Below are 12,862 nucleotides of genomic sequence, written 5' to 3'. Positions count from 1 at the left end.
TGATGCCATTTCTCAGTGTTGAAAAATAATTGAATCAAGTGATTTAAATGTTATATTGATGTTAATTTCCGAGAGAAAACGACTGCAGGTGGTCCTCATCCGTCGTGAATCGCGAATTAGAAGTTGCCAGCAAGAAGTTTAAAGGATATCCGCTGCATTTTCACAGAAAGTAAAGCCCATCACTCAATGAAAGAAGAGGAATCCAAAGAAGAAATAAAAATTCTCATCCAGTCTGTCGCTTTTCCGTGAATATTCAATCACCCGTTACGAGAAAAGACCCTCAAAAATCGGATCAGAGTCGAAAAAGTTTCCAATTCGAAATATCGCAAACAAATAGATGGTTTACCCCTCTGTATTCAGAAACAATTCCAGAAGAATACAACATTCTCCTCCGAGAGATCATGTTCACTCGATTATTACGATTCTTCCATCTTGCGCAAGTACAGATATTAAGTTAATTTCGTCGTCAACAAACCGTACAATTTGAGAAATTAATGAGGTAGGAATAATATATTTCATTCATCTGTTATCAACTCCACATTTATTAAATAGCACATGCGCATCTTGTAATTCGTGAAATACTCAATTTGCATAACAATATTTACATTTGGTGTTGGCATTGGCGCATCATACGACAATGTACTAAATTTAATATTGATTATAACTATGGAATAAATCAGTACACAGGTAACTTTCCAGAAAGACACTACAAGGTAAATACATGTAAATCGTTCTATTCACGCAAACTTATCTAATATAATTAATTATTAATAATAAATCTCTATTTTTGTAAGATTCAATTACCAATCGTCGTAATAAGGTCGAACGAACTACACAGAACCATGCTGTGGAAATTGGTAACGGTAAATCACGATCTGAATCAGAATAAGACGATGGCACGCCGCTACAGTAATTTCAAAAAGTGGTAAAAATGATTTGGGTGGAATAATTTAGCTATCTTTGGAATCATTATCTAGGTAAGTATAAATTAATTGCTTATAATCTTAATTTTCCTCAAACTTAAAAGCAGTTCCTATAACGTACTGCGCTGCTACACAGCGCCATTATACAATATTTGGAATAATATGCATATCTGAAACGATCCTACTACCCTCGGAGAATTGTCAAACGAGGAAACTATCATAGATATCAAACTATCCAGTAAACGAAAATTATTTACTAAATTCATTCTTCCAAGATTCTGAAGGAAACTAAATTGGAAAGAGTTCATTCATCAAGAGGCACTCAAGGTTTGTTTAGAAAATACGCCTACACCGCTATTTCACGCCATTCAAAATGGAATGAAAGAAAATTCATCCACCGAGCACAGAGCTCCGATTTAATAAAAATTCTTTTTACCATGGCAGTGATTTGGGTTATAATTATAAACATGTGGTACATGTGAAAGATGTTTATCCTGGAATACTCGATCAAATAGTTGACTTATCTTATAATATACATCATACTATGTATTTACATACAATAAATATATCTATATTCAAAGTAGCACGAGTCTATGAAATCAGACTCCACGTTTCCTTTTTAACATTATAATTTTATACAACCGGTCAGTCTACATGCGAGTCTTATAGACGCGCAGCTTTAATTACTCCTAATCTTCTCTACGTAGTTTGAGGGGAATAATCCCTGTTTACCATTCAGTCTACCCAACCACCATCCGCCTTGATCTGAAGTGAAAAAGTGAAAAAATTTATTATCATTCCGAAATTATGGAAGGAAAAGAAAAGGACACAACCGCCAACGTCACTTTTTTAACTCAGCAATTATTACTCTTTTACTTAGCTCAGTAGATAGAGTCGTAATAATCGGGGCAATGGACTTCGTAGCAACAAAATCAATAGCAAAACTTTTGTTTATAACAGTATGTTAAAATCAGTTTTACCCATCAAATTTTGCATTGATTTTTCTACTTCTCGACTGTTTTTAGTATTAAAAAATTAAGTGACACTGAGTTAAATTGGACTGCAAGTAATCGAAAGAGGCAAAACAACCAATGATCGCTACTCACGTTCTTTTATCACCTCAATGATGGCTCCCTCTTGAAATCCAAGTTCATCCAAATCCTGCGGACTGTAATCGTAGAGAGCTTTGACTTTGGGTAAACTAGGAGTAGGTGGTTTAGGCGCAGGCATGTTTGGGGTGGCTGGAAGTGCTCTCTGCGCCATCCTCGGGTTTGGTCTTGCACCGACAGCTTCACTGATGGGTGCTCTTTGAGGGGATGCAGAACTGCCTGCTTCCCTTTGACTGTTCCCATTGCTCACATTCGGCAATCGGAAAGCACTGTGCACCGTTGGCTGATTCGGTGGCGCTGGACTTGTCGGAGGCGGCGGTGCTCGAATCAACCCTGTACATAAAACTCACATTTCAGATCTCTCAACGAGAAATTAATCTATAATTAATCTTATCGACAAACTATCGAAACAAAGAAATCATGAATCGAAAGTTTCAAAAGTGGAGCTGAACATCCTCAAATTAAAGTTTCAATGTATATATCATATTATCAAAAATGAATCTATAATGATTCCCAGAGAATCGATTTGCGCGATGCGCCAACGAAACGAATATATTACTACCAAATTGAACGCAAAGTATGCATCAGTGTACCATAGTTTCGTATCGTACAAAAATTTTGATCTTTCGGTACCTTTCGGAGCACCACCTGTGTTCAAAAACATCCCCATCATCGGTATGCCAGTAGTGACAAGTTTCTTGGGATTTTCCGTCCTCGTTTTGGGATGAGCCGCTCTGCTCGGCTGCAAATTGGGTCGATTCGGAGGCAGACAAGGTCTGCTCTGCTGAGGTACCGGGGCAATTCGACTCGGAGCATTAGAGGGTCGTGTCGGAGTTACGGATGAGATTTGCCTCACAGATGAATTCGAGATAGGAAGTTCCGCCCTGGGTCTATTTGCCGTCGGTCTGGCATGATTTGTTGGCCGAGTAGTTGGCATGGCAGACGTTGTATTTGAATTTGGTTCTGCAAGTATTTCGAAATTGGTCAAGCTGTTTCAGTACTCGGACAATTGATAGTTTTTTTTCACGCTCATAAAATCTCAAAGTACTCACTGGTTGTGCTAGGCAATCCAGGCCCGACACCAACGTTCAAGACTTTACCACTGGGCTTCAATATTTCCTTATCGCCGGTGTAACTCTCAGTGAACTTTATTTGCCTGGTGCCGCCACCGCCCCATCCTTCTTTTTTCACTTTAAACTCTAAACTGTAATAGATAGCACAGAGAAATTGATCAGTGATGATTTCTAGGCCGAGAAATTTTTACTGCTGTATTTCTTTTACTACTTATTCAACTGTTCCTTTCCGTTTTTCGGTATAGAAAAAAAATTACAATAAATAAATCCTTACTTGTTGTTAAACCTGATGTTTAAATTATGTCCAGTCTCGGTGACGTAATTTTTACTCAACACCGACAGGAATTCAGTCTTGAATACCAGCTCAAGTAGACTGGCGTAGTCATCTCTGGTGTGTATAATTAAAAATCCATCCTGAAAGAAGTATTATTATCAGATAAGCGACTCACGGTATGAAGATTAAATTGAAGAAGAGTGATAAGTCGCATTAAGCAGTGATCAATTTGACAAATTACTATGTGAGGACCTAGTTCAGATCTTATCGCCTCGACTTAGTAATATACACGAACTTGATCACAATTTTTCCCAAAATGTTCTTCAACAATGATCGGATATTGGGTGCAATTATTGTCCACCAAATAAATTGATAAGCGTATATAATCTTAGTAAAAACAATATTAATAGAAACATTCAGAGGTATTAGCAAGGTTTTTTAGAATACATTTCATTTCATAATAGAAATTGCTTGCAATGAAAGAAATGATTGTCGTCTATTTCAAGGCTCAGAATAGTAAAAAGAAAAATCTGAAATAATATATAAGTGCGCAAACCTGGAGAGTACTGAGGCTGACGTGGGTGATTTGGTCGAGCGGTAGTTTACGCTTGATAACTTCGACCCATCGACCTTTATCGAGTCCTTTCTTGATCTGCTCTCTACCAATGAGGAAAAGACACTTTCCCGTAAGTATCAAATCCCTTCTACACGGCTGAAATCGTGAATAAATAAACATGAACGTTTGAACCCAAGACAAAGGTTGTTAAGGAAGAATTAAGTGATCAAAGTCAAGGTTTCGCTTGGTTTCCAGCTTAACCGAACCAATGATCGTACCTTGAACCGCCTGTCGTACTTTTTGACGATCTCAGCAAAGCCGACCTTCTCTCGTCTGCCGATCAACGACATGGTTTGTGGTTTGCTATCCAGGCCAATGTAGTCGCCGACAAAGTTTCTGTTCAAACTAGCTCGTCGCCTCTGCTTATGACCGAACAGAAGAGAGGCAGCTTCCTGCTTCTGCTTGTTCTGTCGCTTCCTAGCAAAGTACTTTTTGAACGCCTTTTGTATCACTCTTGCGTACGCGTTGTACTTCCGATCTCTTGTCTCCTCCAGCATGAACAACTATGGATTAAATCTCGTCGTTTAATACTGGTTAAAATTACGCTTTTTTGGACTATGCAGAAAAGAAACCCTCCGCGCAATCAATCAACTCAGCAGTGTTGTCAAAGATACTGAATATCATTATTATTATCTAAATTAAAATCAGTTTATTCAAGTATAAATTCATCTGAAGATAAAAGATGAACCAAACTCGCAATTTCTCTATAATAACATGAAAGATTAGGTGAATTTATCTAATCTGATTATCATCCAAGATTAAATGGTCTACATAACGTACAACACTGGTCAAATATGATCACCGAAGTCTATGAACTGATATTTCAAAGTCACAAAGCGCTTGAAAAATGGTCATCGTAGTGCACACTCACACTCTCAGGCGCTTTAATGAAGAGTTTAGTTTTTCCGAGCTGGTACTGGCCCCTGTCCATCCTGACGCTTGCCAGGATATGTTCGACGCCCTGTTTCTGGTCGCCATGCCAACTTGGCCACGTTTCTTTTGTGAGTATGGCATACCTGTGAAGAAATTTGACAAACGGTCTTCGGTAGGCGAATCCAGCTCTGCGAACTCGGATATTCTCCTTCAGACCAAGATACTCGACCTGGAATTGAGTGGAGAATTTATTCAAAAAAAACTGTTCAGTTTTGACGATCGAACTTTTTTTAACATGTTGTATCGGAGGATTTAAAAAATTTACTTGAACTACTTTCTATATAAAGAACAAAAAATACTGTAGTCCTTTCTGCGAAAAGGCTTGAGTAGCAATACAAGGGGGGTTCTACACGCAGATTTCTGTTACCGACACTTATCGACATCTTCCCCAGACTCAAACCCTTTTCCGCGATTTTTACCGTCGACCGATACAACTGTCGCTAAGGTTGCCCGTTTTTGACCTCAAGTCGGTACGGCAGACTGTGACGTCATCGCGGAAACGGGTTTGAGTCTGGGGAGGATGTCGGTAAGTGTCAGTAACAGGAATCTGCGTGTAGAACCCCCCTTGTATTGCTACTGGCTTGATATCATAATTTGTAAGATTCTATTCTGAAATCAAAAACACGAGCTAAAATCACTTTGTAAATATTTTAAATTGATCGCTCAATTACAGTCGACGAAATTCTGATTCCGGGTGATAATTACCTGGTGTCTCACTCGCAGCTGGTCCCAATCTCTGGGCCTTTTCGTTTCGTTCGGCTTTATGCATCGGATGTAATGGGGCATGCATTTCATTAACTGACTGACCAGTCTACTGGCCTGATTTCGAATCTTACTTCCGGCTGTCGTAGGTCGCGCTTTCAACGTCTTCGTCTTGTCCGCTGCCGTTTTCACATCCGGTGGAAAAAGCTCTCTCACCAGAGGACTGTTGGGATTTATGAAAAACACGGTCAGGCATTAATTGACAAAAACATAAAAAAGCGAAAGGAAAAAGAAACGACTTTTACGTGCGCATATATCGGACAAATTAAAACCAACAATCAAGTAGAATTTTTTTCCTATTTCGTTTGAGCAAAAATTGAATTGTAATATATTTACATTGAACACAAAATCTGCAGTGAGATTCAATTGCTTGTTATGTAACTTACCCAAAATTACGTACGTTCTGTTTTTCTATCTCGCACTTTCGTTTCAGATTTACTATTTGCGGGACAAAAAAAAAATTGTGCCCCGATTGTTTCCTTTTTCCGTTCCTTTATATGAAAATATCAAATCATACTGTATATCATATAAATGTATAATGATAATACTCACTTTGTACTGGTTCTCATAAGTTCAATTAGATCAGGAAACAGAACGTCCCGATTCTTGTCGCAAAATCCGTCTACCGAATAGCTCACGATTCCAGCGTAATGCAGAACCGCAAAACCATCACCGGTGTTTTGAAAATGAGCGTGACCGTGAGCTGATCCTGATAATTTCTGAAACAATAGAGGGTAAAAACTCGATAAAAACTTGTTTCTAGAAAGAGTTGTAATAAAACAAGTGGAGTAAAAAAAGAAAAAAACAAATAAACTTGGCGAAACTTTCTATTCGAACCAAATATACCTGTACTCAATGAATTTAAATAACAAGTTAATCTATGGAATTGAATACAAAAAGGAAATAATTAACGAGTCGCAATTGTTATATAGGTTTTAGGTACCTTTTGCAAATCTGCATCAGCTCCGGCACTACCGCCGTGCAAAGTAGCACAGACATCATCGAGGACCAGGAAAAGTCCCGGTGGCCTTTTGCCTTCGAGAAGTTCGACGACAACCGCGTTGTTGAAATAGTCGATCGCCGTCCATCGTATATTTTCAGCGATGTATTCTTCCTGTAAGAAGATTGAAAAATTGATCAAATACGCTTCTACTTGTAACAGTAGAATAATTACTGCTAAGAAATAGCGATGTTTTTTTCTGTTTGACAAAACTAACAACGATTACGCAACGAGATTATCACGTGTGTTAATCCGAACAACGTTTACTCGACCGCTTTGCGAGAATTAGCCGTAAACTGTTTACACAAATAATTCTCTCTTTAAGCTTTCAGTGCCACTGTAACGCAAATTGCAATGATCCATGGTGTAGGGTGCGATGCAGGTGCGGATATACGAACCACCCTTGGTGAAAATGATTTCTTCTACGATTTTCTACGAATTTTTAGGAAAATCGGGATATTTCGTAAATATGCATTGTTTCGGATAAAAGCTTGTAGATTTTCATGAAAATTTGTATTTTTTTCAGTAAAAAATCTAAAAGCTGCCATATTTTTTTTAAAGAAAATTAACAATTCTTTACGAAGAACTGTGCATAGTTAGAGTTATGTACGAAATAATACGAAATGTCCCAATTTCCCTAAAAATTCTTAGTACTAGAAATTTCAACCAAGGACATACCGGGCATAACCGTGGAAACAAACCACCTCAGCGCCTAGAGATAGGCAACCGGGCGTTACGATTTCGTTCGTGAGTTGGCAACACTGGAAAGCCGCGTAGCGCGGCAAGACGACCTAACCTCAGACTTTTAAAATAAAATACGTGATCTGATTATTAGGAAGTATTGAATATACATATATAGTAAAAAGTGTAATCTGCGAAATCAAATAAGTTTCGTAAAGGTGAGTTGACGATGAAACTTATTAATTTATTGATTTGTTTGGCGTGATGATTAGACAAATAGGGATTTTCATCGAACCAGATTGCAAAACTTTGCAGAAAACATTCAACATCTAATCATCGCTCTAAGTAAATCAATAAATTAATAAATTTCAGCGCGACTCAGCTGTTCGAAATTTACTGGATTTCACAATTTACATTTTTCACAATATTCAACCTTTCCTAATAATCGGATTACATATTTTATTTAAGATATGTGAGGTTAGGTCGTCTTGCCGCGCTACGCGGCTTTTCCAGGTGTGCCAAACTCACAAACGAAATCGTAACGTCCGGTTGCCTATTTGCAGGCGCAGACGTGACGTGACTTGTTTCCACATTTAAGTCCGGTGTACGTTCTATGGCTAAAAATAATATGGGTCGTCTACTTATGAACGGCTGTTTCTTGGCGTGCGTCGACCTCATCCCACGACCTAGACCCACTTGAGAAAGCGGGTTTTAACATCCAGATCGCGGTTCACACGTTGTATATTTTTCTTTCTTTTCCTCCGTTGATTTCAATTTTTTGCCTTAGTTTCTAGAGCCGAGTCTTGCTGGTTAGGTACGCGATAATTTGTAAGTCCAGTCGGAATGTGTAGAACGTAAATTTGAAATTGCTATTTTTAAATACCTGCAATTTTTAAGTCTAAATCCACGATTTCGACCACATTCCGCAGTAACTTTATCCGCCATCTTGAATCTACGGTTTAAATCGGAAAATATCGATCGTAGAGAAAAAAATTATTACCATCAAAATTGTAGAGATTTAAATTTCCTAAAAATTTAGTTACGACCATTTTTGATCGAAAGTTGAAAATGGGTGATTTATTTCACAAAGAAAAATTCCACCATAAATTCAAAATGGCGGCCGAAGCTATTGCAGAATCTAGCCGAAATTCTGGATTTAGACTATCAACGATTAGAGAAAAAAAAAAAAACTTAGGCTATTTAATAATTGCTACTGAAGTTTTATATACATTTTTTATTTATTTTTTTTTCTAAATAGCAACTGGGCGAACCACCAGCACTGCGAAATTTATTATTCTTCGCACATTCGAAGGAGAAACGTTGGAATTGTACAGCGAAAAGACAATGATAATTGCCGTTTTTCGTGCGTGCAAATTATCGTCGTCTTTCAAATGCAAATAATTATCATCGAGGTTTCCTCGTCGGGGAAGTAGCATAGACGAAGGTGACGAATTTTAGCACAAGTTTTGCTTGAAGAGGCAAAGAGAGGAAATAAATAAGAAATTCAACAGCAGCGTGGAATGTCATCGCACGAATAAGTGGAGTACAAACACCGTGGGAGTGTGTAAACACAGGGTAAATGGCTTCTACAGGCTAAATATACCTCCGGAACACAATGCTATCTTCTTATCTTCATCGCATAATATGTATCCGTCTTAGAGAACAGAGGAGAAATTTTTTTCACGGTATAATGTCGTAATTAACGAACGTGACTTTTTGCTACGAAATAATTTTTTATTTCAAATCTCCCACAACATGCAAAAATGATTCTCCTTTTCCCACCTCTTTCGTATTTCCCTCTATTCTTCATTTTTCAATATAAACTAATAGCCGCTTAAATTAACGGAAATCTTGGGAAAAAAAAAATATCAGAATTATAATTGCACGGTGAAGACTTTTTTTTTCTCAATACTGCACCGTAGAATTAAATTGTTTTTTTTTTTTTACACAGTCTTTCGAAAGGAAACAATTGCGAGACCGTTCGTTTTGTTGTTTTTCTTTTGCTCGCTTTTCGCAAGTATCTCGAAAATTGTTTCCTAATTTCGTGAGAATTTCAATCACGCGCGGTAGATAAATTTTTAATGCGCGACAAAAACGGTGGGAATATTTGTGGTGAAAAATTGTTACGTCGTCGTTTGTAAGAGAAATATCTTTATGGTATAAACAGCGTGTACGTGTATATAATGGATAATTATAAGGACTGACGATGGAAGAAGTTTCGCTCTGAATGTCGACACGCCGTGTATGAAAAAACAACGCCGACAATAATATAGGTATAATATAATATACCTATATTCCACACTTTGTAATAGAACGAGGGAAAAAGGATGCAAGGAAGAAGGAAGACGGCATTCTGCGAAGTTCCTTTTCCTTCGCCACGGTTCCCGCTCTCTAATTTCATGAAATTGCAAGTCGCGGTTTCCAATTTCGTCCTCGCAATTCCTTCCGATACGGTACAATCGTAATTTCTAAATACGTCGTTCAACTCGAATTTTTTCTTACTTTTCCCACGCGAAAAATCTTTGCGCGATTGATAAATTAATACCGTCACGAGTCTTTCATTTTTCATTATAGATGATGTATTACACACAAGAATAAAAATAATTTGTTCTGTGTATCGAATACATGTAATGAATTTGAAAAAAATCTCTACATCAAAGTCGAATATTTTTTCTTTTTTATTTTTCGCTTCTCGATGGATAGACAAAAAAAAAAAAAAACTGTCATATACATTATAATCGCAAAATTTACATAATTTCATGGTTTGTTTTTTCTTTTCACTTTTCTTCTCTTCGGTAATTCATTTAGCAAAAAGAGAAAATTTGATTAGGAAAATATATCCAAAAAGTTGGAGGAAAATTTTACAATTTGTTAAACAATTTTCCCTGCTTTTTTCTTTTTTTTTTTTTTTGTTCTCGTCTTATTAAAATGAAGTACAGGAAATAGTTAATTTCACGTGGTGTTTTTTAACGGTCAAGAAAATTAACCCGGCCCACCTTGTACACGCGTAACTGTAATCGTAACGTTTTTTTCCCTGCAGTTAAATCCGAGACAATCGTGATTCACTCGCAACGCAGTGACTTCAGGTCGTGGTTATGGTCAGGTATAAGAGTATGAAGGTATGCAACCTATTCGTCAAATGTCCCTGCTTACGGTTTCGTCGTGCTCTACTTGATTGCTCGATTTTTCGTGAATTATTTCACTCCACAAACGCTGCGCAATGCACAAGATTCTCTTGAGAGAAATTTATGCGACACAAAATAGAAACGAACGAATGCATGAAAAATGAACGTAAGATAGAATAAATAATAATGATAGCAAAAAAAAAAAAAAAATAGCAAATAACGCGATTCGAACTTGCGCCACTTTTTTTTTCTATTTCCCTCTTTCTACAGAAATTGGACAATTTCTCAAATCTATTAACCGCAAACTTACAATAATAATAATATTTTAATGATCCAGAAATATTGTAATATTTTTTTTTTTTTATCAGTCGTGAATAATCAATACAATATTCTTCGCTAATGGATTTAACACTGTGACAAATGAGACTGCGAGCAAATTAATTAACTGGCATTGAATGGTTTTAATTATACACGTCGACTAATTACGCGGGACGATGATAAGAAATAATTATATCCTGGGAGTGTCGGTTGCACTATTAACAATAAGCCGGGTTTATTACAATGAAGCGATCCGCCGTTTCATTGTTCACAACCGCAAATTCGCGATCCATATAAAAGTTAAGTGAATAATAAAATTTGAAATTGTATTATTCATACATATATATTCTAGGTTAAAGTTTTGCACGGTTAAACTTGTATGCACAATAATAATAACAACAACAATAGTAAACGTATAGACAATATAATCGACAAAATCGATTTGAGATCTTTACGGCTGTACGCTCTGATAAACACGATCGATTTATAATTTACTTATTCATTTATTTAACAGTATTTATAATCCCAGTTTCGCAGACTTGATTACAAAGAACAAATTTACACAAATTGACGAGCCAAAAATTGTGATTAATGTGTGAAAAAAAAAGAAAAAAGATGGGAAAAATGAAAATTGTTTAATTTTTTTCACTACAAATATAAGTCTATTTCGGAATTTAAAAGAGATTATTGACCAAAGAAATCATTTCCTTATAATCTATCTTGATATCACGTGTTTTGTACAGTGTAATAACGACTCGAGAGATAGTTAATTGGAAGTTTCTCGTTGCACGATAAACAATTAAAAAAAAAAATGGAAAAAAAGAGTGAGTATAAAAACGAATAGCGATTTCGATCGAGTTCCAACAAGTAGAGAGTAGAAAAGCGCGATTCGCGCACGTTTCGTTTCGATCAATGGTATTAGGGAAAAAAAGCTGATCAGCTGTTGTTTCTCGATGGAGAAGTAAAATCCGCGGAGCTGAACCTCAAGAGAACCGAAGAAGCAATTAGAAAGAAAAAAAAAAGTATATTCTCCGCGAGACCGTGAAAAATCTCTGTGTATTCCAACCGATTAACGCGGTTTGAAATGAAGCGATGCGTTTAGAGGGTATTTCTTATCAGTGGTTGAAAACAAATGGACTTAACGGAAGAGGTGAGTAAAAAAAACCACTGGCGTCTGATTGAGCGATAAAATTTCTCAGGTAATTTAAACCGCGATGAAAGAAAAACATTTAGAGAAATTGGGAAAAGGAAATAAATAAAAAATAAAAAATAGCGAGTCTAATCGCCGTCACGTGAGACCAACATGACAAATGACGTTTCATTATTGGCAGGTGGATATATTTTTACTAAGGCAAGCATGTTTTAGTCGTTGTCTGCATTGCATAGAAAGTTTATAGAGCAGCCCGCTGACTTTCTTCCAATGTTATTATACACTGTAGCAATACTTTATAATGATTTAATTGCGACACTCCTCCGCGATACAAATCAAGTTTCCTTTTTCGCGCACGCGTGAAAAGGAACGTGATCCGAATTCATAAATGGTAAGCCCTTATAAGCGTTACGATAATCATCGTATTGGAAAAAACAGAAAAAAAAAAGAAGAAGAAGTAATAAGAATAAAAGAAGCAAAGATTGTAGAGTTTTAAAATAGTTCAAATATCGTTTACAACGAGTAAAAGAATCCTTTTTGTTGATTATGAAAAACCCCGAGTAATTTTATTACTGAATACGATTATTCAATTCATAGTAAATCATGACATATTTATACATTTGCATACCTGTAATGAGAATCGAGTGTAAATAGAATATATTTTAATCCTGTAGAACGAAAGCTGGACAAATTGGTCAAATCGTTTAGACTGCGAGAGCGCGAGACTTGCGCGTCCATCTGGCGGTGGCGTCGCGAACTATTCGATCTAAAAGCGCCTCAATAATCGCAATAAAAGCATCGACACAAACTTTTAAACCAAGTTCAATTTATCTTAGAACATTGATTAAATATCAAACGAAAAAAAAACGTTACAGTTAGATTATTTATAGCATTAAAC

The 12,862-nt window shown here is 36.6% G+C and overlaps 1 protein-coding gene across 1 annotated transcript in view; it reads right to left on the bottom strand.

Annotated features, from left to right (window-relative positions):
* Positions 1 to 491: 491 nt before the first annotated feature.
* Positions 492 to 12,862, bottom strand: part of LOC124222825 (unconventional myosin-Ie) — a 43,263-nt gene continuing 30,892 nt past the window's right edge. The window contains exons 11-21 of the mRNA XM_046634196.2: positions 6,634 to 6,804; positions 6,243 to 6,409; positions 5,634 to 5,853; positions 4,867 to 5,097; positions 4,214 to 4,498; positions 3,936 to 4,091; positions 3,380 to 3,519; positions 3,085 to 3,236; positions 2,666 to 2,995; positions 2,030 to 2,365; positions 492 to 1,688 (exon numbers count right to left, since the gene is read on the bottom strand). Of these exons, the coding sequence (XP_046490152.1) occupies positions 1,603 to 1,688; positions 2,030 to 2,365; positions 2,666 to 2,995; positions 3,085 to 3,236; positions 3,380 to 3,519; positions 3,936 to 4,091; positions 4,214 to 4,498; positions 4,867 to 5,097; positions 5,634 to 5,853; positions 6,243 to 6,409; positions 6,634 to 6,804 (2,274 nt within the window). The 3' untranslated portion in view covers positions 492 to 1,602. The remainder of the gene's footprint in view (positions 1,689 to 2,029; positions 2,366 to 2,665; positions 2,996 to 3,084; positions 3,237 to 3,379; positions 3,520 to 3,935; positions 4,092 to 4,213; positions 4,499 to 4,866; positions 5,098 to 5,633; positions 5,854 to 6,242; positions 6,410 to 6,633; positions 6,805 to 12,862) is intronic.

This window comes from Neodiprion pinetum, chromosome 7 (assembly GCF_021155775.2).
Source record: "Neodiprion pinetum isolate iyNeoPine1 chromosome 7, iyNeoPine1.2, whole genome shotgun sequence".
In the NCBI taxonomy this organism is placed as follows: domain Eukaryota; kingdom Metazoa; phylum Arthropoda; class Insecta; order Hymenoptera; family Diprionidae; genus Neodiprion; species Neodiprion pinetum.
Note: the sequence above shows the minus strand (reverse complement) of the source record. Positions and strands in the feature narration are given on the sequence as shown.